This window comes from Molothrus ater, chromosome 5, assembly GCF_012460135.2.
Source record: "Molothrus ater isolate BHLD 08-10-18 breed brown headed cowbird chromosome 5, BPBGC_Mater_1.1, whole genome shotgun sequence".
Taxonomy (NCBI): domain Eukaryota; kingdom Metazoa; phylum Chordata; class Aves; order Passeriformes; family Icteridae; genus Molothrus; species Molothrus ater.
Window position 1 is genome coordinate 28,781,395 of NC_050482.2, and position 26,593 is coordinate 28,807,987.

Here is a 26,593-nt window from a genome sequence, read left to right on the forward strand (position 1 = left end):
CATTCTCAGTGAACAGCCCACCACTGCTGTGATAGTCCAGGAGAGACCTGCCTGCCTGGTGAATTCCTATTTAAGACGTTTTCAACACATGGATTACATAACCAATAAAACAAACAGGTCTGTCTATCTTGTGAATACATATTTAGGGCCTTTTTAACATGAGGATTACTGAGCTGATGGCCTGTAACAGCTCCCTCCAGAGCTCTGATAATCTGCAAGCACCCCTGTGTGAGCATTACAGGAGCTTGCAGCAGCACAACTGGAACTCCTCCTCAATTGCTAGCACCTGAACAAACAGGTTTTTATGGAAACGGCTTCTGTGCACACCCTGCCAGCACTGCTGATTGCTGCTGTCAGGCTCTTTTGTTTTGTTACTTGATGAGTGTTTCTGCACAATGAAGCTAGATATCAGGTTGTGCTTGTTTTTTCACTATATTTTCTACTGTGATTGGAATCTTTATATTTTACCCTGAACGTCTTAAAATTGGAGATAAATCACAAAATGCACCTCTAGGAAATAAAAGGCAGTTTTTGAATTCAGCAACCACCAGACAATTTAAAAGAGAAGGCTTTGAGAAATGTGGATCCTTATAGAGATACGAGTGTTGCAGTTTAGAAGAGCTGAAGTGCTGGACAAGGTTGTGTCTTTCCATTGTTATCAGACCTGACTGGTGTGGTAGGAGAAATAGGGACAAACTTGCTGTGTTGTAGATTTTCAATGGAAAAAGCAGATGCTTCTCACCACATGCCTTAGCTTATGGAGCTGCTGTTGTGGTGAAGGGACTGAACTGACAGCTCAAAGTGGGCTTAGATAATTTGGGACTTCATCATAGAATCGTGGAATGGTTTGCATTGGAAGGGGCCTTAAAGGTAATGCAGTTCCAGCCCCTACCATTGGCAGGGACACCTCTCACTTGACCAGGTTTTTCAAAGTCTCATCCAGCACAGCCTTGAACACTGCCAGGGACAGAACATCCACAGTTTCTCTGGGTGTCTCACCACCCTCATAGTGAAGAACTCATTCCTAATATCTAATCTAAATGTGCCCTCTTTCATTTTAAAGCCCTTACCCCTTGTCCTATGTCATGACATGCCCATGTATAAAGTCCCTCTCCAGCTCCCTTGTAGCCCCCCTTAGGTGTGGAAGGCTGCTCTAAGTTCTTCCTGAGGCTTTCTCTTTTCCAGGCTGAACAACCCCAGTTCTCTCAGTCTCTTATCATAGGAGGGACACTTGGTACACTGTTTCTTTTCTGACCATTGATTCAAACCTAGCAGTTACAGCTGAATCATGGTTGCCCCATGGTATAGAGGCATTTACTGACACCATTCTTCTCATTTTTTTTGTGTCACTTTTTAATATTATATGGTATCTGCTGATAAGAAGTATTAGGAAGGAAGGGAAACAGGTATGTGTGTGCCTGTAGTTTGTGGTCTTGGCTGCTTAGGAAAGTCAGGTTTGTGGGAACTTGGGGTGACTGGCCTTTTTTTTTCCCCATTCCACCTGTTCTACCATACAAATATAAAGAGAAAAAATGGAATCTGGTTTAAAGCTATCTTGTAAGGAATTCTCCTGGATTAGTAAATAGATTATTAGAGTTGTTTCATTTAGAGTTGTTTCAGTTGGACCTGAGGAAGTACTTATCATGATCAGGGCTTCTAAAACCTTTCCTTGTGATTTCTTCCTGTTAACTCAAAAGAGTTCTGGGTGGCAAATGCCCGGCCTGTGAGCCAGCTATTGACTAAAAATAGAAAAGGTCACAGTTGAAATAAAAAAGGGGAAAGTGGCACTGGAATATTTTTTGCTTTATTTCTTTTAATAACACTGGATAATAATTAAAAGAAGACTGAACATGCATTTGGCATAAAACAGCATAAGATTATGTATTTTTAAAATACCCTTGAATTTACATCAGTATAATTTACCCATAGACAATAATAAACATAGAATTTCTCCCTAACTGTGGCCCATTGTACACTGTAAATGAGCAAAGGATTGATAAAAGGAGCAGCCCTTTTCTTTTAGTTTTTCATTAGTCTTTTAAATACTGAGGTCACTTTTCAGGTATAAATAAATTAAACAAAACCATTCTATTGAGGTTCTGCAGTGTTATGATGTCCTGTATTGCTACATGAATTCACAAGAGGGTGAACTAAGGACAGTCGTATTGAGAGACTTGCCATGTCAATCGGTGGCAGAACTGGCAATAAAAACCAGAAGCCTTTAATTGTAAAGCATCTCTTTTCTGGCCATTAAATCACTCTTCTTCCTTGCTAGTCATTGGGTCATTTAGATAGAAGGCAATGTCAGGGTAATTTCTGCCACAGTTGTTCGCTGATTTTGAGTGTATTGCTGTATATCATCACAAAATCCTGACATTCAAAGTGAATGAATTTGCTGTCATCTCACTTCCTCTAAGTAACAAATAAGCCAATTTAGGGATTTGAATTGTGTCCACAACTGCAGAGGAGCATGAGAGAATGGGGAGAAAAAGACACAAAACTGGCATGGACAAATTTATCAAGGTTATTACCATTTATTGTGTTTTAAAACAGGAGAAAATATATATCAAGTCAGTGATATTCATTCTGTTTCATGATTTCATAAAACAAGCACAGGGTTACTCCTTATTTCACCTGGAAGCTAATAAAAATTCTTACTTGTTGTCAGAGCTTATGTTGTTCTAGGAAAATGAAGAAAAGTGACTTTAGTTCAGCAACACTTTATTGCTGGGCAACATTACAATGTATGGAATGTGCTTTTCAGTCAGTGAAGGAAGAGAAAGATGCTGGTAATATTTTCATATTTATGGAAATCTGTGGATTATAAATCTTCTGTTTTAGAGAAATTCTTTGTTTAGACAGTTCTTACATTCTTATTCCACATACTTCCATATATGCTTTACAGTCAAAATGTTTCTAAGGGTTTTATTAATGCTATTTTTCATATGCCTTCTACTTGAATGTTCATGTAGTTTGTCTTGGAAACATGAAATCTAGCTATACAGACAAAATATGAGAGGTAATAATTTATTTTACATATTCTTTTAAAAGTAGCCTCAGTCATGTTAACCAGTTTATTATAATGTTGCTTTTTTAAAGCTTAGATCCTAGGAAATCCTAGAGCACAGGAAACATGGGCTGAGTCACCCTAGGAAGAGGGAACCTTTTACAATAAACTGGGCTTAAAACAAGGTTTCAGTATTATTCATGCTGGGCTTTCAGAGGAGAAATCAAAAAAAAAGCAGGAGAGGCCTTTTCTCTGGGAGTTTGCTTTTTTATTTAATGAGGGATCTCTTCAAAGAGAATGTGATAGTCATTCCTAGAGGGCATGGTTTGGTGAGCAGGAATACAGGTGAAACTGTATTGTGCATCAAAAAGCAGAAGATGAGTTTGCTTTGTATTTCATCTCATGATTTTATCAATCTGCACAAGTGTATGTTAGGGGGTAGAGGGCATTCCATGTGCAACAGAAGTTTGAACAGCTGAAACTCAGCATGGATGTGGTGCCCATAGACTTCACTTTGGTGCCAGGAAAATCAAAATGTGTTTTGAAAGTAATTTCTTATTGCTTCATGTGCTTGATTTATAGGCAAATGTATGTGATTAAAATGTGCATATTTTAACTAAACATATTTTAATGTGTGTGTACCTCAAGGTAAACAAGACCATTGATGAGATGGAATTGTAATAGTGCTTTCTAAGAATTTCTAAGGTCAACTTTAAAATTAGCTTTTTCATAGTATTTTGCCTTTCCTGTGTCTGACTGAATTACAGGAAGGTATATTTCTCACAAATGTAATTGAAAAACTACATTTTCACTTGATTTCATTTAATATCCCAAAATAGCCTTCACACAGTTGTAGATCTAGGCTGTCCATACACATGGAGTTGTAACTGGGTAAGAGTTTGAATCTGCAGCTATGTGTTCCACTGTCCAGATAAGTGCTTGCTGCAGCAGATGTTGGCACATCTGTTATGCCTCCCGATTTCGATTGGCGGCCTGGGTGTTTAGAAAGTGCTGATGAGGCAGATAAATCTTCTGACACATTTCAGGCCCAAAGCAGGCAGGCAGCAGTAACAATGATGTTTATAGAGCCAAGTACTCAGCAGTAGTATTTTAAAATACAGCAAATTTAAAGTATAATTTTACCTGCACTAGGTGAAATTTATTGTATTGTATTGGTTTAATTTATTATTTCATTTACTATATTGTGAAAGCTAATTATTCTAAGTGATTTTCAGCTGATCTGAACTGCAGCTATGACGCCCCTTAAATCTCTGGACTTTGTGCATCTAAGGTATATTGTCTAGAAAAAGGTGCTTGCTCCAGTTTAGAAAGAACTGTAAGCTGTGAAGAGGTTCTTTATTAGACTTAAGGGAATTGGGAACCAGAAACAGCTGAGGTAGATGGGTTTTTTGAAAGGGGAGCAGCTATCATCTGGGGACCTGAAGTTCCTGGCCTTATAATGTTGAAATTATTACTTTCAACAGGTTTACTTCTACCCAATGAAGTGTGACAGATTTGAATGTTTTTATACCATTAGGGCCAGGAAAACTCCAGAGTATCAAAGAGGACATTCGTGGACAGAGAAGCATATATCTGACAGTCTCAGGTGTGGAGACTGGTTTCCAAGTACAGAGAGCTTTTGCACTTCCTGGATCCCTTCCAGACCTTAATCTCCAACACAATGAAGGATAATCAGAAATGTAGAAGTCACTGTAAAGATTTTAGCACTGATGTCATGAGCTAATATTGTCTCATTCCCTTCCATAGACATTGTCACTAAATTTTCCAAGTGGCCTTCAATTACCCCTATTTGAGGCAAGTCCAGAAATTGCTGTGAACCTGTTGTAGAGGAGCAAAGAAATGGATACTGATTATACAGCTGATATAGTTGTAGTCTATAACTTGTAGTTATAGTCTACAGCTTCTCAGGACAACTCTTCCAGTCTTTGATTACCCTCATAGTAAAGAAGCACTTCCCTAAATATCTAACTGGAATTTCCTGAGTAGCAACTGATGACTGTTGTCTCATGTGGCTGTCACAATGCATCTCAAAGAAGAGTCTGGTTCTGACTTCTCTGGACTCTTGCATTTGGTGTCTGAAGGAAGCAACAATATCTCCTTATTGAGTAGGTGAGTTCTCTTCAAAAGGCTAATCAAATGCAGTTCTCCCAGCTTTCCCTTTTTGGAGATGTACTCCAGCCCTCTAATTAGTTAATGAACTTCTTGTCAGATATGGAGTACTGTATTCCTACCTGAAAACCAAGAGAAGGTCCATTATAACATTCTGCATCAGAGCCATTTCCATTAGAAAACAGATGTGGGAGCAAAATCTGGAAAGCCCCAAAAGGAAAAAAAAAAAATTGAACTGGTTTAAGTTTGTTGGGTTTGTTTTCCCCACCCTCAAGGAGCAAAAACCAATGTGACAGTTTAGCATGTTCACATACACTGCACAATAGAATAGTTACTACTCCAGTCTGCTTATCTCATTTTAACATAAGGTTCAGTTTCTGCCTTGTCTGTGCTATTCCACCTACTTTGTTTAATGAGAAAAAAGTGACAGTGTAGGATCTGAGATCAGTGAAAAAGAAACTTCACTGCATATTATCAGTTAGCTCATTATACTTTAACCTCCTCTTGTACCCTTGCAAATTCACATTTCTATTGAGGGAAACACCAATAGCAAGGACCAAAGTTGACTCCTGAAAAATACTACATATAAGCATTTCATCATGGATCTTTCTGCTCAGAAAGCAAGTATTCATGGTTTTCCCAGATACACAATATACCAGGAGTGCTGGGTCTCAAGCAGGAGAAAATATATATGCATACATATCATGGGATAATATAGGTATGTAGTTAAGTATCTCTAATAAATTAGTATTCATACTGCACCATGGGAAAAGAGCAGAAGTAAAGAGGGCAAATAGGAAGGTGGAAGAATTAGGGAGAAAAGTAAGACCATGGCTTGTTTGAATGAAGACAGTGGATATTTTACTTTCCCGTAAGTGTGATCATCCAGACAATAGGGAAAAATTGTTTTTCAATAGCATTTAGAGTATTTTAGGTTTAATATTTCTCATAAGTGTTGATTTTTTGGATTTATCATTTTGACAGGAATCTGAAGATTTGGTATCATGCATGCCAGCTAAGCTTCAAGAGAAGTTTTGTGATTTCCTGGAGGATACACTGTCAGCTGTTGACCCTTTAGCAGCCAGGAAGCCTATAATTTGTAAAGAATTTTTTTTTCCTTCCTTGACTTCCATATGGCATACACTCACTCTAAAGTCCACCATGTGTCTTTAAGCTAGAATATCCTTTAAATGCAGAGCTGCAGGGTGAGAGTGAATTCCCACACCCATTGGAGCTTCTTTATTATCAAAAGATTCAGCAGCTACAGGGCCAAATTCTGCTCCCCCAGAACAATCATATTTAATTAAGAGGTGCCTATATTTAAGCATATAGGCACTTATTAATTAAATATAGGTTTTTCTCCTTTTGTTTTCTTTTGTTTTGTTTTCTAACACTGGTATCATTGTCTACAGCATCCTGCCATCCCAGAGCTTTCTTTGTCTGGACACAAAAGAGCATGTGGCTCTAAGAGTAGCTATAAAGCAGGGATCAGTAGGAAAGTGGTTTTATTTTTAAGTATTTCTCATACTACATTGTGTTTGGGTTTGGATTATGCATTTGAAAAATGCTTGCTGATATTTCTACTTTCTGCTTTGATGTAAACAAATCTTGTGTCAGAGATTCTTAAATCTAAACCTGACTTTAAAAAATGAGGATTATATGAGACATCAGCCTATAAGGTAAAGCCCCCACCCCTTGGACTGAGCATTGTTTTTCCCCACCATGTGGAATGGAGATAACCCTCTGTTTCTTTGTGGTAAGCTACCAACCAAATCCATTCTGGCAAATCTGACACCCAATGTGATTTGTCCTTTTCGATGCTGTTTATGAGAAGTCAGGACAGTCTTCTGTCAAAATTGATAAGTGGAAGACACCAGGGAATGCAATTTTATTTGTAACAGCACAGCTGCCAGCAGTTCCAACTTGTTTACATCTAGGCTGGCTCTGTCTTGCTCCATAGCTTTTTCTATTTCCATCCAAATAGCCCCCAAGTACATTGTGGATGTGCTGGTCTGTGTGAAATCTGAATAACAGAACATACTGGGACTGTTAAGGAGAGGAAAAATAACTTATTTCTTTAGGTTATTTTTACAACTTGAGAATGTCAGTGATTTTAAAAGTGAAACACTGAACTCGACCAAATCTCCATAGACATTTACAGAATGGGTTCTAAAACTGATCTATAATGTGCTAAAATCCTGCAGTGTTTGTAACCTTCCATGGTGAAGATAGCAGAGCAGTTAAAAGCTTTGTTTTTCTGATAGAAGAATTGTTTTTCTTGTAAAAGTAACTGGTGTTTGTAAATTAAATCCCCTGCAAGCTTTTAAATGCAAGCTTATTCATTGTGAAAAGAATGTGATAGGACCCTGCAGTGACCTGTGAAGGGGAGGGCTGTTTCATTGCACTCTGTTTCACACTGAATACTTCTGTAAGATAGCCTTCAATTAGCCTGTGTTACAAAGACATTAATGTATTTCCTGGAAAATCCCTTTGACAGGAGAGCATAACTCTTGATGATGTTAGGATAGTTCTGAGGTCTAGGATGCCTTTGTTTGCCTGCAGTATTGCTTGCCTGCTGTCTGGAAGCCCCAGAATCCCAGGCGGTTTTGATCTTTTTTTATTGGCACACTTAAGAAAGCTGCAGTGATAGGCAGTTCCTCTACACAGGCTCTCCTGTGAGCTGTTTCTTTACAGCAGCTCACCCTAAACACTCAGCTGTCATGGAGGTAATGTGAGAGAAGGGCTTTATGTTGGACTGATCTATCTTAAGACAGAATAGCTTTTCTAGAAACTGAAAATTCTTGTTTCCTTTTGCCATTTCTTTTTTGCATTTATGAATAAATAGGTAGTCTATGTGGTTTGTCATTAAAAGTTAGTGAAATCCAGAGATGGCTGCAAATGTCATTACTCTGATTCTGTGGATTGTGGGGTGATCTGACATTTTCACTTTCTCATTATAAGCATATACCCTGTCACTGTGTTTTCAAGATTTGTAATCATGCTCTTAAATTAACTGTCAGATGATTGCCAGGAAAGATTTTCTGCAGTGTAACTGGCCTGCCTGGCATGCATTTGCATACAGATACATAAGCACTGCACGGATATATAAGTACTGCAGTGCCTATACAGTCATATACAAAAGTTTGTACATATAGACACATGCACGTGCAAGTAAAGAATTAAATATTCAACATCCACCCCAACCCTGAAAGTGAAATAGCTGCCTTAGTATGAAATTACTTTGTTAAATATACAGCAGAGGCATTACAGACTCTCTTCATCTAAACAAAGATAGGTAGTCCATTGAAAAAAGATCACAGTTGAAATGGATTGTTTTGATGAATTCTACCAATGCTAGGATTTACATCTCTTTCTTCTGAGTTTCTTCAGATTATTTCTGGTCACCATTAAAGATATAACCTCTAAAAAAAGCCATGCTCAGTGTTGCGAGCATGATTTGGGTTATGAGACACATGATACCTGTTTGAAACACTGTTTAAAGTGTGTACCTTACCCATTGTACACACCCTGATCATTTGTACGTGACACTCACAACTCCTGCACAGTACAAATTCGAGGTGAAATAAACTCTGCTTTAAAATGAAGTCTAAAGAATTGCATTGATTCTGCTGCTGATGTTTGTTTTACTACAAACCCTCTGTTTTACACCCTCTCATTTGCAATGCATGATTTTATGTGACATGTAGTACCATTATCATCTCTTCTGAATTTGAGATGAATTTTTTCTATTTAGTAGTTCCACTGTTAGCCCTCCTAGGGCTTCATTAGGTTGAGCAGTTCCTGTACAAAGAGTTAAGGTTCTGTTTGTATTACATTTATTTCATGAGCAGAATTACTTGCCAGTGATGATGAGTGTGTGGCATTATGAAAATTAAATATTATACAAAGTCGCAATGTAAACAAACAGTGATTTAGCAGCCTGGAAAAGGTAAATCCTTCAGGTTAGGTGGAGGAAAAGACCAAGAAAATGAATGATATTAGCAACATCTGCCAGGTGCTTGGCTCTTTGAAGCCCTGTCTGATAATGATCTCAATGCTTGCATCATTGAGATGCAAGATAAGCGATGAGACAAGAACTGCAGAGCTGGAATTACTAAACACTTTTATGAGACTTAGACTCATCTTTTCTTAGTTTCCATAGTTTACAGAAACTAACAAGAAGCTGAAAAAAATTGTCTTACTTACAGAAACTTCATATAGTAACTGTGACAGAAAGTGTGAAAAGCAGCCAAAATTCAGCTGGAGGTTGGTCTCACCCATAAAGGTGCAGAATCAAGATGATACTGCAGAATGAATCTTAATTTTAAGGTGTGTGTAATCCACATAGTCCCTTAGCTCTTCTGTTTGAGGCCTCAGAAGACTGGCACCAGCCCTGATAGATGAGGATTTTTTTTTCAGTGTTACTAATTTATTAAAATAGGTCTGACTTTAATGTACTTTCTCAGTTAATTCCTTATTGAGCTATTCTGTAAGTACTCTGATCTCAGCCTTTTGTGCTTCCTTCATTCAATTACTCATTCTGTCAATTATGCCATTAGCAAGATGAACAGTAAAAGCAGCTTGTCAGCAATTGCTACAGGTAACAAGGAAAAACAAAGACAAAAGTAACTATTCTTTTCTTATTTTGCTTTATTAGTTTGGTGTTGTTTTTTCTTCAAATGTACACTAAACACTATGCTTTTCCACTTTGGATCATCAGATATTGGGCCCCTTGTTCCATTCAATAAGCCTTGATTTCTGCGGAAAGGGCTGTGGCACAGAATAACTTGCCTGACACAAGACACTGCTTTACAGGTAAACAAGGACATAATCAAAAAACCTGTAAGCTGAACCTTTGTGTATTTTAACATTTCCAAACTCTTAGGTCATCTCACCATGAGGTAAATAGTGTAAAGAATTTGGAGCTCTGCCTGGTGGTGGACTGTTAAGGTGTAAAACATAAAGGTGGTTTATCTCATGGGGTTGTTTCAGAATCTGCACATGACCACTTACTTAGCTGTGGGCACTAACTCACTTATTAGTGGTAAGTGCATTGTTCTGGGTGGCTACAAGGACAACATTTTATTTGCTGAGTTTTGGGGTTTTTTTTGTCCCTTGGTATTGCAATAATATCAACTAGTAAGAATTATAATCTGGGTTTGGTCCAAAAGGTACTAGTAATCCTTCACTGGTACAGAAAAATTGCTGAACCCACAGACATGTCCATAGAGTGCATCTCTTGGAATTCTTTTGCCTTAAAACACCATTACATTACTGTGGGCTTTGTAAATAGAACTTGACAGCCATGGTTCAAACATTTTAGGATTAAGATACAGCATCACCAAACTACATTGTTTGTTTCACCACACAAGGAATTTTTCCAGATTGGCAGCACTTTTTCTTTCTGCTGGTGGAGTAGGAATCCTTCTCCAGTATGCTGCGGTGATTTCCTTTTCTAAAACCTATGTATGTCCTGCTGTGTTGGCTCTTAATTTAAAACCTGTTGTTTCCATACTTGTAAACAGCAAAGCTTCCCTTCTCATTCCTGTCTTTTTTTCTTTCCCTCTATTTAGGAGTGTTGTTTGAACTGGAGAGGGAAGAAAGCAGGGTGTTTTGGTTTTACAGGCTAGACTATACTGATCTTTTCCTCTAAAGATAATGGAGCTAAATAGAATGAGTAGATTCTAGTTAATGCTTAGAAATTAAATAGTTGACTGTATCACAAACTGAAAATGTTTAGGATCTTCTGTCTTTCCATGTCACAAAAATACAAACTTTGAATTATGAATAACAAGTTCTGTTACACTGGGGAGTAACACTAATTAAAATTAATTTGTTTTTTGACTATTAATTTGGTTTTTGTCTCAATGGCAAGATAATATTCTCATTGTAATGGGGAGTTTAATGTTAACTGATCACACAATTTAGGAAAAATACTGTTGTGTTTGGATTTGATGCTGCCCCTTCTAGTGGCAGAGTTCATTGGACCCATTACTCTGGATACTGTATGGGTGAGGAAAGCTCAGTAGCTGTGACAGTTTTGATAGTCTGTCTCGGTCTTTTGAGTGGGTTCAGCAATTGCTGTAAAGGCAGATGGGGATGTTTTTCGAAGGATGTAGAGTATTTATAGTATTCTTACAGTGCTTTTCAAATGCTCTGCAATCGTTTATTCTTTAATGTGCCACTACTCTGGTAGTGTTTTTCTGCTTATATATAAGGAAAACAAGTCACAAAAAGTTGTATGAGGTGACTATAGCAAAGCAGTTACAATCAAGCAGGGAATAGTGACTTAAAAGCAGAAAACTTCTGGAACTCTGCTAAAAAAATCTGTCCTATGAGGCAAGATATTCCTAATTTTTTTTTTTTTTTTTTTTGTAAAGTACAATAAATTTGAGATGGTAGGGAAATTTCAATCCTACATGATCTGCATCTCTTTTCTGTCTTTTCTATGTCTGCAGAAATTGGCTACTTTGTAAGTTTGCATCCCAGTCTTTCAAGAAGGGATAGTCCTTATTCTGATTTCCATGTGTGTCTTTTAACCAAATAATTTATGGCAAAACACTTTAAAGTATTGTCTTTACTGTGAAAATGCACTGAATTTTTGTTCTGGCCACTCAGAGAAAAAAAGCAGCAAGTCAAAGATTTAGCCATTTGGCATTGATATCTGTCACTTGGCAGCAAAATACTCTTTAAAGTGTTGAGAGGTGCTGCCCCCAGTGTGCCCAGAAGAGGGGAAGGCTATCATCTCCTGAGCTCTTCCTGAGCTTCAGTCCCTCTCCTCCCATCATCTGTCTGTCAGCACTATTCATGAATGTCCAAATATTATTTCTCGTATATTTTGAAAATGCTGAGTCTTGAAGACTGGCAGTTCAGTCCCTACATGCACACAGAGAAAAGCCAAAGAGAAAGCGACTGTGTGTGTGTGTGTACGCACACATGCATGCATATATCAAAAAATATTTCAGAGAAGGAAATTATTTGCAAATTCATCACTGCTGCCAAACCTACTGTTTCTTCTGTTGAAGACCAGTTGTGAGGAGAAAAACTCCACAGCACTATAAAGCATCTGTTGCAAAATACTATGTCAAATGTTTTTGACTGTGATAGTTCAGGTTCTCTAGTGTTTCACTTGCTGCTCTTCCATTGAAATTGTTTCATATGTGCTTATTACACAGACTTAGCAGATTTGTGGGCTTTTGCTCTGAGAGATGATTTACTATTTCATGCAAAGTGGTTTTAAATTTTCCTAAAATATTTTTCAACTCTGGTCTGTTTGCTTGTGACCAGGGTGAATAGTGTTTCCTGTAAAAAAAAGAGATGCCTGAGGTTAGTAATGCAGATGAGCCATGGGCAAAAGGAAGTTATCTGGAATGACTTCCAGTGCAAGGCAACAGACCTTACCCACCTTCTCCCTCATGCTGAATGAGATATCACTTGAGTGTGTACTTGCATCTACACTGAAAAACATGAAATGGTTGTTGGGGACTTTAATACTAAGTCCCAGGACCTCAGTTATAGGTATCTACAGCTTCTAAGCAGCCACAGCCATGTGCAGTCATAAGACTATATTTAAGAAAGAGATAGTCCAAGACTACCAAGTACTAACCTCAGCTTATAGCTCTGTTACTGGGCAGAGAAATGAAAGCTGTGGTAGCTCAAGCACTGCGTGCAGCCAGGGCTATTGCAGCCCAGCCAGAGGACATTAGTCACTGACACTTGTCATCAGCTGCTTCCCTGAGGTGGTTTTGGCAAATCTCTTGCACACACAGGATGATGCCTCTGAGCTCATCCTCATTTTCCTTTGCTCTTTCATGCCCTAAATGGTTAATTTTTTCTGCTCATTGAGCCAGCACACTAAGAGAATTCAGTTTGTTTGCAGCCTGAAATGTTGGTACAGTTTTGTAGTAGTATTTTGAGTCAAACCATCCACAAGAATTTTAAGGTCATTCACATCTGAAGAAATTGTGTTCAGAGCAGTCCTTGGGGCCCCTGTCCACCCTCAGCTTGGGGATACAAGAGGTTGTGCCAGCAGGACAATGAAAGTTAATGGATTTCAGCTTGTGCACAGCTCCCTGTTTGCCTTGATTTAAAGGTCCCAGTTTCGGTCCTTTATGGTGTATTTAGGTTTCCTTATAGGCCTCCAAGGGACCACAAACCTCTTTATTCCTTAAAAGTATACCTTGTTGCTGTAATTGAAGCCATTTTGTTACTGTAATTTCTCCCTAATATTACAGTTCTAGTCAAGTGGTCTTTCCCTCTGGAGGCATCAATTACTATGGGTTTTGAATAGGCCTCCCTCCAGTACACATCCTTTTGCTCCCAATGCCAAAATCAGGTCACTGTAATTCCCTTCCCTAATAAAACATGCTTCTGTGTTTCGTCTTTCAAACCCAATGTGTATTGTGTACTGGTGAATAATTCCACTCCTTACCACCCTATGTAGAACTCCTGCCATATGTAAGAAAAACTGAATACTACAGGTTTCATGAGTTTTTTCTACATTTTATTTGTTTTCATGAAGACACTGAATATCCAAAGTCCAGAGAGAAGCTTCTAGGATTTGTGCAGGTAGTAAACCTGTGTAGATTTGAATTCTTGTGAGGGAACAGGGGAGCAAGCCATAGCAGTGCACTTTGTGAAAGATCTTCAGCTGAGATGAAAACATCCTGAGGCTTGTTGGCTAACCCATGTGTGTGAAGTACAGGTTTTTCTGTAAGTTGTGCTTTTTGACAACTGGGCCCTACAACTTGCTGGACTCAGTAGTGAGTCCTCACTGCTGTGCACCCAGTCCGTTTGTGGATTAGTCTGTATGACATCTCTGGGAATGGGTGGGGGGGAGCAGGCTTTGTATCACTGAGAACTCTGTATCTGAGAACTGAAGCAAAGGTTGGTCTCTCTCCTTTTATTGCATAGCCACAGAAGCAGAAGTTGTCAGGGTCCGAATGTGACCTGAAGACTCTCTTTACATACAAATACCAACCAAAGTTTCCTACTTGAAACCAAGCTAATACTCTGTGTTATTGGGTTCATCCTCCTTTATTACAACTATCTGTTTCACAGTGTTCAAACCAAGTGCCACTTTGCCTTTTTGTGAATGGTTCCCCTATGAAACCCTAAAGATGCTTAACTCAGATTGGTGTATGTAGTAGTTATCACTCTACCATCTGCCCAAAAACTTGCACTTTTCATGAGATGCCACTGCTGGGACATCTGGCACTAAAAATATGTTTTCTGCATCATCTCACAATTGAGGAAGATGCCACTGCTGTTTATCTCCATAGGAGATTCCTTGAAGCATCTTTCTGTTATCTAACAGCTTCTGCAATGAATCACCAGTACACTGCCCCGGGAAGGAATTATGCCATAAATGGAAGCCTGTACTTCTGCTTTATGGTTTGGATTGCTGTCAGAAGGGAGTGGCATTTGCGTGATGGATTGATTGATGGTATCCGGTCTGTCTTACATGCCATAAATCAGCTATTGTGATGCGACTAGAAGGACTATGTAATCTACTATAAGTCAGCTTCTATTACCCAAAAGTCAAAGACCTGCAAAATCAATGCACATCTATATTTCTCAAAGTTTGGCATGTCTTATGAAACAGTTTCTGTATAGCTTGAACTTGCATTGTACTGGGATTTCCTTCTTAATTCATGGAATAATTTCTCCCCTAAAGATCCACCCGTAACATTGTGTCTCAAGATTGAGCAGGATGAGTAGGTCATACCCCGTGAATATCTCAGCAGCTTGGTGCTCCCGTGTGCTGTGCACAGTTTTTTCCAACCTTGGCAAGAGCCACCACAAAAGCCTGTGAATTTTCTTGTAGGAGGTGGAGCTGTGCCGCATTGGCAGCCAGGAGAAGCTGGGGCTGACTGTCTGTTACAGAACCGATGATGAGGAGGACGCCGGAATCTATGTCAGTGAGGTAAGGACATAGCACTGGGGAGGAGCATGGGGGATGTTCATGGAGGGCTACACATGCCAAGGAATCAACATGAAAGTGCTCTTAGACAGGAGCACACAAGTGTTGGTCCTCAGCCAGCTCATGTCACTCTCAATTCATTTAGATTATCAGCTCAAATCATGTTGCCCAAGCAGAGTAATAATTACTAGTGGGCTTCTTTAGTGTAAGTGCCTTGAACTACAACATTGTAGTTAGTAAAGCAGTCTGAGAATGGTCTGAATTTTGAAAGAAATGTGCCCTTATGATGGAGATCAGGCAGAGCTTTTGAGGAGAAAAGTGCCTTCTCGACAACCCTGCTTGCATTCTCACAGCCTCAGTAATATTAAGAGTAGTCAATCATTATTGTATTATTTTTGTGTTTGTTACAATTGTGCTACACACAGACATACCAGAGATGGGTAGAGGGAGTAGCTTGAGAGATTAATAATATGTTAGAAAACCAAAATATAGAATTCTAAATACTGAGGTGGGATGAATCCTCAGGTTTTCACTGGCTCCACTCAGAAAACTTGGCACCCAGCACAGATTGTTAGCATTTCACATGATCAGTCCACAAGACTTCCAAGAACACCATCTCTGTTTGAGTCTCCAGTCATCCAAAGATGTTTTTTTCTCTGGGTAAAACAAAACTCTTCTGAGTCCAAGGTCACTGCTGATTATTCTGCATGAGCTGTGATCCCAGTTGGTCACTTTTTTGACATGTTGAACCAAATTTCGACATTAAAGAAAGGTTCTTTACCAAAAGGGTAGTTTGTTCCTGGAATAAGGCTGTCCAAGGGTGTGGTCACAGCACCAAGCCTGTCAGAATTAAAGGAGCAACTAGACAAAGCTTTTAGTCATATGTTGGGCTTTTTTAGGTAGTCCTTTGAGGAGGAGGTTGTTGGACTTAATGGGGGCCATGTGGGTCGATTCCACCTTGAGACATTCTGTGGTTCTAAATTCTTAGTGGAGCTCATGGATGGAGAGGATCACAAAATACAGAATTCTCCTATGTATCAGTGAATGGGATGAAGGGAAGATTACACATAAAGAGGCTGGTAGCAATGTTAAATAAGCTGAAGAGCAAAGCCTTGGAACAAGAATGAGGAATTAATATAAATTACCTACGAATATATCTTCCACCAGTTGTATAAGCTGTCTGTTTGACCTTGTGAGGGCAAAGAAAGTTCAGGAATCTCTTAATACATTCCAGGATTATATCTGAAATGTTCTGTTTATCCTACATGATAAAATTTTCTCAGACCTTTGAAAGTGAATGTATTGATATTATCTTTTGTACTTGATTAAGGACTTCAGATTCATTGGTTTTTTATGACAATGCACAAGAAGAAATAATATCTAACACATAGAAGATGTATCCCGCAAACTCAATGCCCAACTCAAAATTTTGGTTTGAAAAAAGAACTTATATCACAATGAGGCAAAGTAAATGTTTTAAGACAACCATCAAGTGAAAGGTGATAGATTGAATTGTCCTGCAACAAACAGTAGGTAATTACTCAGGGGTGAGCTATAGTGTCTTTGATAAACTATCACTGGAGCCCTAAATATCTGTTTAGGTTAAATTAACTTAAATTTAACTGGTTCAGACTAGGCATGATTTACAGGACCTGTGAGTGATCCATACAATATGGATCCTTCGGGTTTTTTTGATGTTTCCTTGTGAACAGATTGATTACTAAGAAAATAATTTAATAGTAAATGTTTCCATGGAAGAAAAAGAATCGTGCCCAAAGACAGGCCCATTTGTATAGAGGTATCAACTGCTGCAGAAGCTTCTCAGTCCATTGTGAACTTCCAGAGAAAAGGGTGTCTCATTAATTTTTAATGCTCTGACAGCTGAAGGTTAATGCCTGACAGTGGTAAAGTATTAATTTGCAAATCATATGTTCCCAACCCTTTCTATCTTGAGGCTTTTTTCTGAAACAAGCTCATATATGATCATTTAAAGAACTCCTTCATTTCTGTTACTCTAAAGGAAACTTCAGCTTGCCTCTGTACTGTTTCAAAATTGTACTTTTTCAACTCTTGCAATTTTGCAGCTGTTAAAATTTCCCATAAAAGTCTTTTCATGTTCAGTTACTGGTTGTTGTCCTGTGTAGGTTGATCCAAACAGCATTGCTGCCAGAGATGGACGGATCCGTGAAGGAGACCGCATTTTGCAAGTATGTGATGAGAGACTCTTCCTTAAACTCTTTCTTCAGACAAACATGCAGTGCCATCTTCTCTGTGGACTATTAATGAGGGAAGATAGTTCTCTTTGTTACTGTGATCGATGAGAAAATCCATGTCTGTCTGTTTTTTAACACAATAGCTGGGAGCTAGAGTGTGTGTATTGAAAAATGAGACTGACAAACTCGTTCTGGCTCATGCACTTACATCCCATGTCTTTTTTTTCCCCCATATTTATTAGAAAATCTCATTTCCACTATGTTCATCTCAGTGTCAAATTCTAAACAGGATCCTGCAGACATAAATATAAGTGTCAAAGACATGCTGATCATTAACCAATTGCATAAATTTGAGTAAAACTCTTTATGGTAAGCATAGATAATATGAGTTTTCACAGAAAAAAAGTGTTGGTTAGAGAAGGATGATCTTGAACGAACTTAAGGAGGGGGGTTCATTAGGTTTTTGTTAATATTTTATTTTGTTCCACAATAATACATTGCTTTTCTGAATTCTTTTCTAATCCACCACCTTGGCTTTTTTTTCTCCCTTTGTTTCTGTTGATCCACTTGCTTAAAGAGCTACCCTAAAGATAGGTATGTTACAGCATACGTTTGTGTGTTACAGTTATCAGTGGGTGGCTGGCTTCTGCACAGGGAGGGAAGCAGTGAGAATGGCAGTGGGTTTCCATTTTCAGCCAGCAATGGGTAGTGCATTTTTCACCACTGTGCAAAATCATGAAACAGCTGCTAAAAATCACTTGGCGGGAAACTTTTTGCTGTATTGTAGCATTTTAATTCCAATTCCAAGTAGATTTGCCTTGTACTTTTGCCTTTTTTCACTGAAGCCCCAGAAGAAACTCCTGGTGATGACAGGTTGGTTTTCTGTAACATGTTCCATAATTGCCCTTCATTAATTTAAGCAGATGAGCTTTCAGGTTTTCACAAGATCAGTCGGTTCCTTCCTTCCAATCTTTTCATTTCTGCATGAAATATCTTTGCTGAAACTTTCCACTCCTTTCCTTTTTGTAAAATTCCTGGGTGGACAGCCAACAGCAGTTCAGGCAAATGTTCTCCAGTTCCCAATGAAATTCAATTCATTTCAATTTTGAGTAAAGACTCCAGGGGTGAGAGAAAACATAGATAATTCTGGCATCCTCTTGTGGACTGGAGCATTACTTTAATGTCAGTGCTGATATATTGCTATGAATTTTATCATTAAAGTTAACACCCAGAGACTTATATGAGGTTTACTTTCATATCTGAAAACACATTGACCCTCTATCTCCTCTTATTGATGAGATAGCTCAGAGAAATAGAAGGTGACGGTGCAATTAGGGGTGGATTACACTGGGACTGGGAGAGAAACAGATCCTTGAGCACAGGGGTTTTTTCTGTGGGTGGCAGGCAGCATTGGTTAAGGCTATGGGGGGAATGTTGTTATGTGTATTCCTCACAAAATGACAGCAGGTTTTGTCTTGTTTTTGAAGCTGTAACTGCCCCCTTTTCATTCTCAGAAACCACCAGTCTTTACAGTCTAAGCATCTGAAAACTGCCTGAGTATTTTAAATAAAATGTTACAATGTCAAGGGAAGGTTTTAAGAGGGCAGTCCTCGTGGTAGTTGCCTAAACTTCTGATGTTTTTAGCTGTAAACCTGCAGGCTGAGCACAGTCCATGGGGGAGGCTGAAGTCCTCTCTTTCCCCATGATAGTGCAGCTGTGATGGGGTGGCCACCTTCAGGTGGTGTGGGGACAGCCCGGCTGCCTCCTCTGGGGCCATGGCGAGCAGTTACTCAGTTGATAGGAGTTATTGGAGGAGCCACCATGTCTGGGGATATTTTGTACAGGCTGCAAATCTGCTCCCAAGCCTCTCTGTGGCTGCATCTCTGCTTTTTATCTTAGGGCAGCTCTGTGTTACCTGGTCTCCCACAGACCACAGCTATCCCATCGTGTAAGATTTGAAGAGTCTCAGACATTTTGCTCACTGCCAGTTAGGTATTCAGGGATTTTCTTTAATCTGAATTAAAGCTATGCTTTTGAATCAGGGCTTTCAGGCCAAACATATGTACAAAAATGCAACTTTCTCTTTGATTTTCAACTACAAGTTCAAATGGACTTGAAATGGAAATAAAATTACAACTGCTACTTTGAAATGGAACCATTAGATTTTTTCCCACCAAAAATATTCAGGTATTTCTACCATCCAGTTTTGTTTTCACTCTCTGTGAAATAGACCGAATTTTGGAGGTTTTGTTGCCACAATGAGAATAATTCACTTCTTGTGCTGTGAATTGGACAAAACTGAATTCTTAGGAGAAATAAGATTTCTATTTGATTCCTTCAGAAATGGTTTTTGGACAATGAAAATTGTGTTTGTTACCACATAGCCATGGATGTCATTGTTTTAATGGGGTTACAAAATAGGAGAAAGGTAGCAAGAAAAGACGAGTTTCATTGAAGAACCACTTTTATTTTGATTATCCCCTTGTAAGGGGGATACATATGTTTTGTGTGGTACCAGCTACTAAGCTGTCCGCACAAATATGAAATGATTAAATGGAGCAGCAACAAACAGTGGCCTGAAAGTATTGCCTGGTGAGAGATAATACTGTAGCTCTCTAATTGGCTCTCTACCAGCATTCAGTGACTGATTTCAGCTGTAGCATTACCAGTCTTCTTCCACCAGCACTATTATCTCAGAGTGACACTTCCATTACTCTGAACGGAGAAAGATGAACGTCACCTGTCAGGGGCTGGTTAATTGTGTTGCTAGATGTATGTTACCAGGGCGCAGGTTGGACATTTATGAACATAACTGCTTCCTCTGATGTCCACCATCCTTCAACGATCAATACAGCTCTTACAGTAAGCGCATAATTGAGTGAAGGCACTTACCACCGAGGGGCTGAAGATGAGCCCGTTGTGCAATTTTCATTGTCCATACATTCAGCACAAATGAGCTGATATCTGCCCTTTATTGTGTGTTGCTTTGTGGAAATAGAAACTAATGTGCCACTTTCATTTGTTTCCTAGATAAATGGCCAAGATGTCCAGAATAGGGAAGAGGCAGTGGCGTTGCTCTCCAGTGAAGAATGCAGGAAAATTGTGTTGCTGGTGGCGAGGCCAGAGATGCAGGTTAGACTAAACAGATGCACTGAGCCAGAACCTGGGTTATACCATGCATTCACTGTCACTGCAAGTAATGAGCTGCCAAGAAATAGGAATGCCAAAGTTACTGACAAAAGGTGCAAGCAGTTAATTGCAGAGCTTTGCTCTTTTTTTATCCAACAAAGAAAATAATATGATATTACTAGGGCATGTCTTCCCCAAACTAAACAAGTTTTATTCCAGCAGAGTGAGCAGGTATATAAATAAAGCTGGCAGCACCAATATGATATTAGTAAAATATGAAGTAGAACTTGAAAACTATGCATTACTCATTAGAGGATTCTGCTTTGTTCAGGGGATAAATTTCCCATACTTAACGTTTATCAATTTTATCTTTAATATGAAGTTTATAATTTATATGAACTTACACAAAGCGGTAGCTTGTCATTTCTGAGGGGTTGTTTTATGCTATGTGGTTATAACCAGACATGTAAACTATTAATGTATGTATAAATTATGGGACTTTCTCTACAGTCTCATTCAGCAAATGGAAATCTAATTGTTTTTACAGCATCCTGGTCACAAAAACATGCCTGCATTTTGGGAGGTGCATTTTCAAAATCTTTTAGAAGCATTTTTATGATTTTAAAAATAAAATTATGCCAATACCAAGAATCTTGCTATTCCAAGAATTTTTAATATCATTGCAGGGAACAGATGTTAGGTTGATTATCAGATAAAGAAGAGGTAGAGTGGTAGAAGACTGCTGTTTTTGTATCCCTTTATATTCTATTTGCAGGCCTTTGCAAAGCAAAGGACGTTATATTGTCACTGTTCTATCTGCCAACAATTCAGTTGGTTAAGTTGCCATTTGTCTCTCATGCTATTGTTCTGATATTTTCAGTCTCACTAGCTGCATATTCTGTATAAATTAAACTAAGTAAGTGTGATTCTCTACTTAAATACCGTAGTTATAAAAGAGTCACAATGTCAGCATTCATATCATTTATGTTTTTCAGGAAGCTAAACAATTCTAATAAAACCAGTGACAAAGTACAGCAAAAATGGGTGTGCCTCACTTTATACTGCAAAATTATAGTTCTCATTTGCTGAAATTTTGAAAGAGATTTTTAAATGTTATTCCAACTGTTTTTCATTAGAATTCTGTTTTTCTCTAGGGAACAGAAAATCACCCACTATGAAAAATACATGCCCAGAGAAAGTTCAGTCTCTGTATTTGTTTAGACTGGTCAACATGACATAAGGAGCCAATATGATAAGATTAGTATGAGATAAGGAGTTAATTATGTGTACCAATGTAGCTTCCCACATGAATACTCCTTAAAATAATAAAATAATAAGTGGGGGGTTGGTTTATGTTTGGGCCTTTAGTGCTGGATTTTTGTGTTCAGTTTATGTGTTTTAAGCACATACTCATACAAAACTGATGAAAAAGCCAGACTAGGTCAGAGATCAGGCTGTCAACTGATTTCTGCTAGTTGTGTTGCTTTGACTTGCCAAAAACCAGCAGGATTAAGCAGGCTTTCATTTCTAGATCAAAAATTGTAATGGCAGTATTGCAGCCTTGAAAGGGTAACTGCTGAGCACATTCCCTCAGTAACAGGGAAGAAAACCCCTCTGGCCTCATATATTTGCAGTGACTAATGAAGTTTTGAAACAGAGCATTAGAGGATCACACCGCACACATGCATTCTCATGTGTGAATGTGTACACAGTGTAAGTAATGCACGTGTATGCTAAGGCACATATTCGTTTTCTTTCAAAAGCTGTAACGTAACATGAGTGTTCTTATTAGTTATATAATGGGACTGCCACAATCAAATGAGCAGATTTGCCCAAGTGAGATTCATCTTTCATCCTCAAAATTTGTTAATCTCTGCAATTTTCTCACATGAGGTGAATTAAACTGTGTCCTTTACAGCGGAGGAAGGCTGTGCTCATGCTTTCCTTGGGGTGAAAAAAGTAAACAAGACAAGTAAACAAAACTACCACATGTTTCACAGAACAGTTTGAAAGTCCCATTGAGGACAAACATAAAAATTATATGTCCTCAAGGAAAAAAGTCTCCTCCTAATCCCAAACCGTATATGGCTGGCTTTACCAGGGGAAATGCTGAAGGCTTCTTTATAAGAGGACAGAATTTCTTGACATGGGCAAAACCACATCGGAGTTTATTAAGGAAACAGTGATGTTCTGCCAGTATTCCATTAGAAGTACTGCACAGCATCAGTCACTCCTTGTGTAGCTTTGAACTACTACTGCTACTACTGCTACTACTACTACTACTACTACCGGTTCAGTTTAACTTTTCTGACTGACATCTGTGACCAGACATATCCTGGCTTGGAGGCAGTGGTAATTCTGCTCTAGGAGTTGGCCTGTGCTACATCTCTCTTGCTATCTTGGGACATGAGTACTTGGTATTCTTGTAATTGTCTTATGCTGAGGCTTTTCCTTTCAGCAAGTTTTTGTCACCATTGGCAATCCCTGTGGTTCCCTCATCAATGACAAAACAGCCAATGTTTCCTTCTCCTACAATCCTGTCATTATAGTCAAGAGTGCCACTGACCAGTGTTTTTCTTTTTGATGCACTGCGCCATCTGGCAAGGGATTGCAGGTACAAAGGATCATTATGCTCATGTGCACACATGAGCATAATGAACAAAATGGAAATAACAGCATTTTAGGCCAGGGTGCCTGTTTTATCAGTTTTGAAAGATGTGAAGGGTATGAAATAGGTTCAAGAAGAGATATATACTTGACAGAAAACATGGCATCCCCTCCTGTCCTTTTGCAACATTGTGTTCACCAAATGTCAATGTACTATTTTATACTTGGCAAGAAAAAACCAAGCAAACAGATAAACCTTGTTTCCAAACACACCAGGAGAACTAAAATTGCCTCCCTTCAAGTCACCTCATCTTTCTATCACTCTGTTCTGTTTATTTGTTTACCTGGAAGATCAATGGGAAGATAGTGACAGAAACGCAGCATAAGGTTTCCATTGAGGCGATGGCAGCAGGGCTGGAATGGAGGTTGTTAGAGAGAAGAGCCCAGTTGCCTCCTGGCCCTATTAGTAACACTGCCATTCTTGCAGTGCAGGGTCTCTCAGTAGTAATGAACATGACAGCTTCAGGATTGTGCGCTGTGCCTTTCATACCTTTTGAAAGGAAATAATGTCTGTGCTGTGCAGTCTCCTTCATTATGAGAGAAAATCAGTCATACTGTTTTACGAAAGGATAAAAGACACGAATCCCATCTTTTTATCCTTTTTCTTTTCTATTTTTTTTGAGACGTGAACTTGAACTCCTACCGCCTGACTTTCTGAAGAGAATCGTTAGAATAAAAAGAACTAGTCAAGCATTGCCATTTGGGTTTACTCTATTTTAGCATGTGTCCTTGCTAACATAAAATAACATACTGATGTATTCTTTGCAGCTGGAGGAAGGGTGGCTGGATGATGAAAGGAATGAATTCTTAGAAGAGTTAAACTTGGAAATGTTGGAAGAGCAGCATAATGAAGCGATGCAGTACACAGCCAATGAGGTGGAGCAGGTACGACCACTACTAAAAATATAATTTGAAATTTTTCTAGGTATACTTTTTTATTAATAGAGAATGAAACAGTGTGCTGTAAAATGGAGTCAAAGGCTTTGATAGAGTTCTCTCTCCAAATGCTGTGATCTCCGGCACACTATGTAAGGAAAAAGAGAACAATACATGCTTAGGCCCAGTATATCAAGTTAATAAACAATATAATAGGGTGTGAAAAGTGCACATTTCTCCTTTTCTCTGAACTCTCAGAATAATATTGCTTTCCTTCATTAATTCTGAAGCGTTTGGGATTTATGATGTTAAACTTCATGTCAGTTTTTTTAAACTGATGCTAATAACACCGAGGTCATGGGTTCAATCCCCATATGCAGGATTTAACTTTAGAGATGGACTTGATGATCCTTTTGGGATGCATGCAATGTATGAGCCAGCCTTGCACCAGAGCTTGCAAAACAAGATAGAAGACATGTTTAAATAAACAACAGGTGTTTTGTTAATGGGAGTGTATTTCTCTTACACCGACAGCGCACAGCTCAGCATTTGTTTTGTTAATGGAGACAAATAAGCTATTGTTAGCATAGTCTCAGCTTGCTCCTGTCCTGACTTTTACCTGCCCATATGTTCTGTAGGCTGTGTGACTGTGGCAAACATACCCTACAGTTTCATCAAGTGGTCTTCTCAGATGTACGTTGTTGTGAAAGGTGTAAGTACCCACTCCTGGATCAGATGATCTGCCACTGTGCACACCTGTGTGGAGCCAAAGAAATAAAATTCAACTTCTCCTGGCTTCTGGATTTATGCAGCTGGGAAGAAACTGTTTTTCCACCCACAGAACTTTGTGACTTACAATTTTTACCCCATTTTGAATTGCTCAAAAAGGACAGCCTGTGGCATTTTTCTTTGAAGAGAGGCAGAAAGACTATGAGAGCCTTCTCTTTTCTGGAAACCAGGGAGCTTCTTTGACTTCAAATGCCTCAATGCTTGGTCCACATTGGGGGGCCTGAATGTGCATTTAGTCTGTTTCCTCCTGACCTCCCCTTCAGCCTTGATACTGGGTCAATGAGTAGGCAATAGCTCATAGTAAAGCTCTTCCCTGTATATCAATGAAATATTCATTGGGACACAGACACTGATGGAATAATTAAGTCAATTCTCTGAAAAATGACAGATCAGATTACAAATATTTGATCTTATAAGCATTTAATTATTTACACCAAGTGGAATAACTCCAGGCTTGGGGGGAAGGGAGCCTTGCAACAGGATTTTTACCAGCCTTTTAGATGTGACTCTCCTTTCCAGGCAGTGAGCCAAGCCTCAGTTTCCCAGGTTAAATGTGCTAAGTGCTGCAGTGCTAGCTACTTTCAGCTGATATATGGCATCTTGTTTATTGTTTTAGCCAAAATTTTATCTTGGATACCAAATATTTCCTGTCAGAAAAACCACTTGCTCTTTGCAAACCATTTCATTTGCATGGTGACATTTTCACTCAAACCTCCAGTTCTGGTAGAAATTCTTGAACAAGTCTATCTATCAACTCCTACTAGGCACTCACATTACAGGTTGGGACCTCTGCAATCACTTCACCATTGTGACTTTACACTGAAAACTTCATGTCAAACTTTGGCTTTGGATGAATTTGGGTTGTGGATAGTGTTAATGAGTAAACAGTGGTATTCTGTGATGTGCTTTCACAGAACCCATTGAATTTGTTTATTCCCTGTAGGAATCTTTTGCCAAGCATATTTTTTTGCCAAATTGAGATTTTATATTGCTATAAAGAACAGTACACTAGGAAAAAAATTGTGGTCACTTGTGATCTGTCAGTATCTGACATTGCATTGCTTGAAGTAATTCTAGGACAGCCAGACATTTCTTTGCCCTTCTGATGAGTAATCGAATCAACCAAATGCAGCTTGGTGTGTAATGGGGCATCAGTAATTTGTGACAGCTGCTGTCTCTCTAGACTCTATGCAGTGACTCGTCAAGTCAGAAAACTGGTTCTTTACTCCTTGTTAGGCTGGGAAATCTAGCAGTTTCCTGAGGGGAATCACACCATCCATTGGAGCTATGAAACCACTCTCATTGCAGCTGCCAGTGGCCAATCTGTGTATCTCCAAGCTCCCCAGCTGGCCAAGGAGACCAGCCTTGATTTTTGTGAACTAAAACTTAGCCCTCTGGCTTCATAATCATCTGTCATCATGAATCTCAAGAGCTGCAGGAATGAATACACTTTCTATCATAATATCCTTCCAAATACAAGTCTGTTTTACAGAATGCCGTTTTAGCATTTAATGTGAGCTGTCACAAAAAAATTTGGTACAGTTTGTAATAGAAGAGTCAAGTAGATAGTCATGTCATTTCTGTATGTTTTTGACCTACTCTGTAGAATTCAATCAAGAATTGTATCTTCTCTGTATGGAATAATCCAAAAAGCCTCAAGGAAAGATGTAATTCTCCATTTTTTATAACTCATTGTGTTCCTTTCCCTTTACGACATCATGGTTCATTGTGCAGCAGAGATAATTTTCAGAAGACTGCCTTTCATGTGCCATGCAGAAATTCTTATTGGTATAGTGTAATATATCAGAACCTATTAAGAAGAAGAAGAAAGAATTGGATAAAAAGAATTCTTCTAGTTCA

At 38.8% G+C, this 26,593-nt stretch overlaps 1 protein-coding gene across 2 annotated transcripts in view; it reads left to right on the plus strand.

Annotated features, from left to right (window-relative positions):
- PDZRN4 (PDZ domain containing ring finger 4) overlaps positions 1-26,593 on the plus strand; it is a 230,828-nt gene that overhangs the window by 198,880 nt on the left and 5,355 nt on the right. For both annotated transcript variants that reach the window (XM_036401809.2, XM_036401810.2), the window contains 4 exons: positions 14,964-15,062; positions 17,204-17,266; positions 20,303-20,404; positions 23,837-23,953. In XM_036401809.2, coding sequence (XP_036257702.1) covers positions 14,964-15,062; positions 17,204-17,266; positions 20,303-20,404; positions 23,837-23,953 — 381 coding nt within the window. The remainder of the gene's footprint in view (positions 1-14,963; positions 15,063-17,203; positions 17,267-20,302; positions 20,405-23,836; positions 23,954-26,593) is intronic.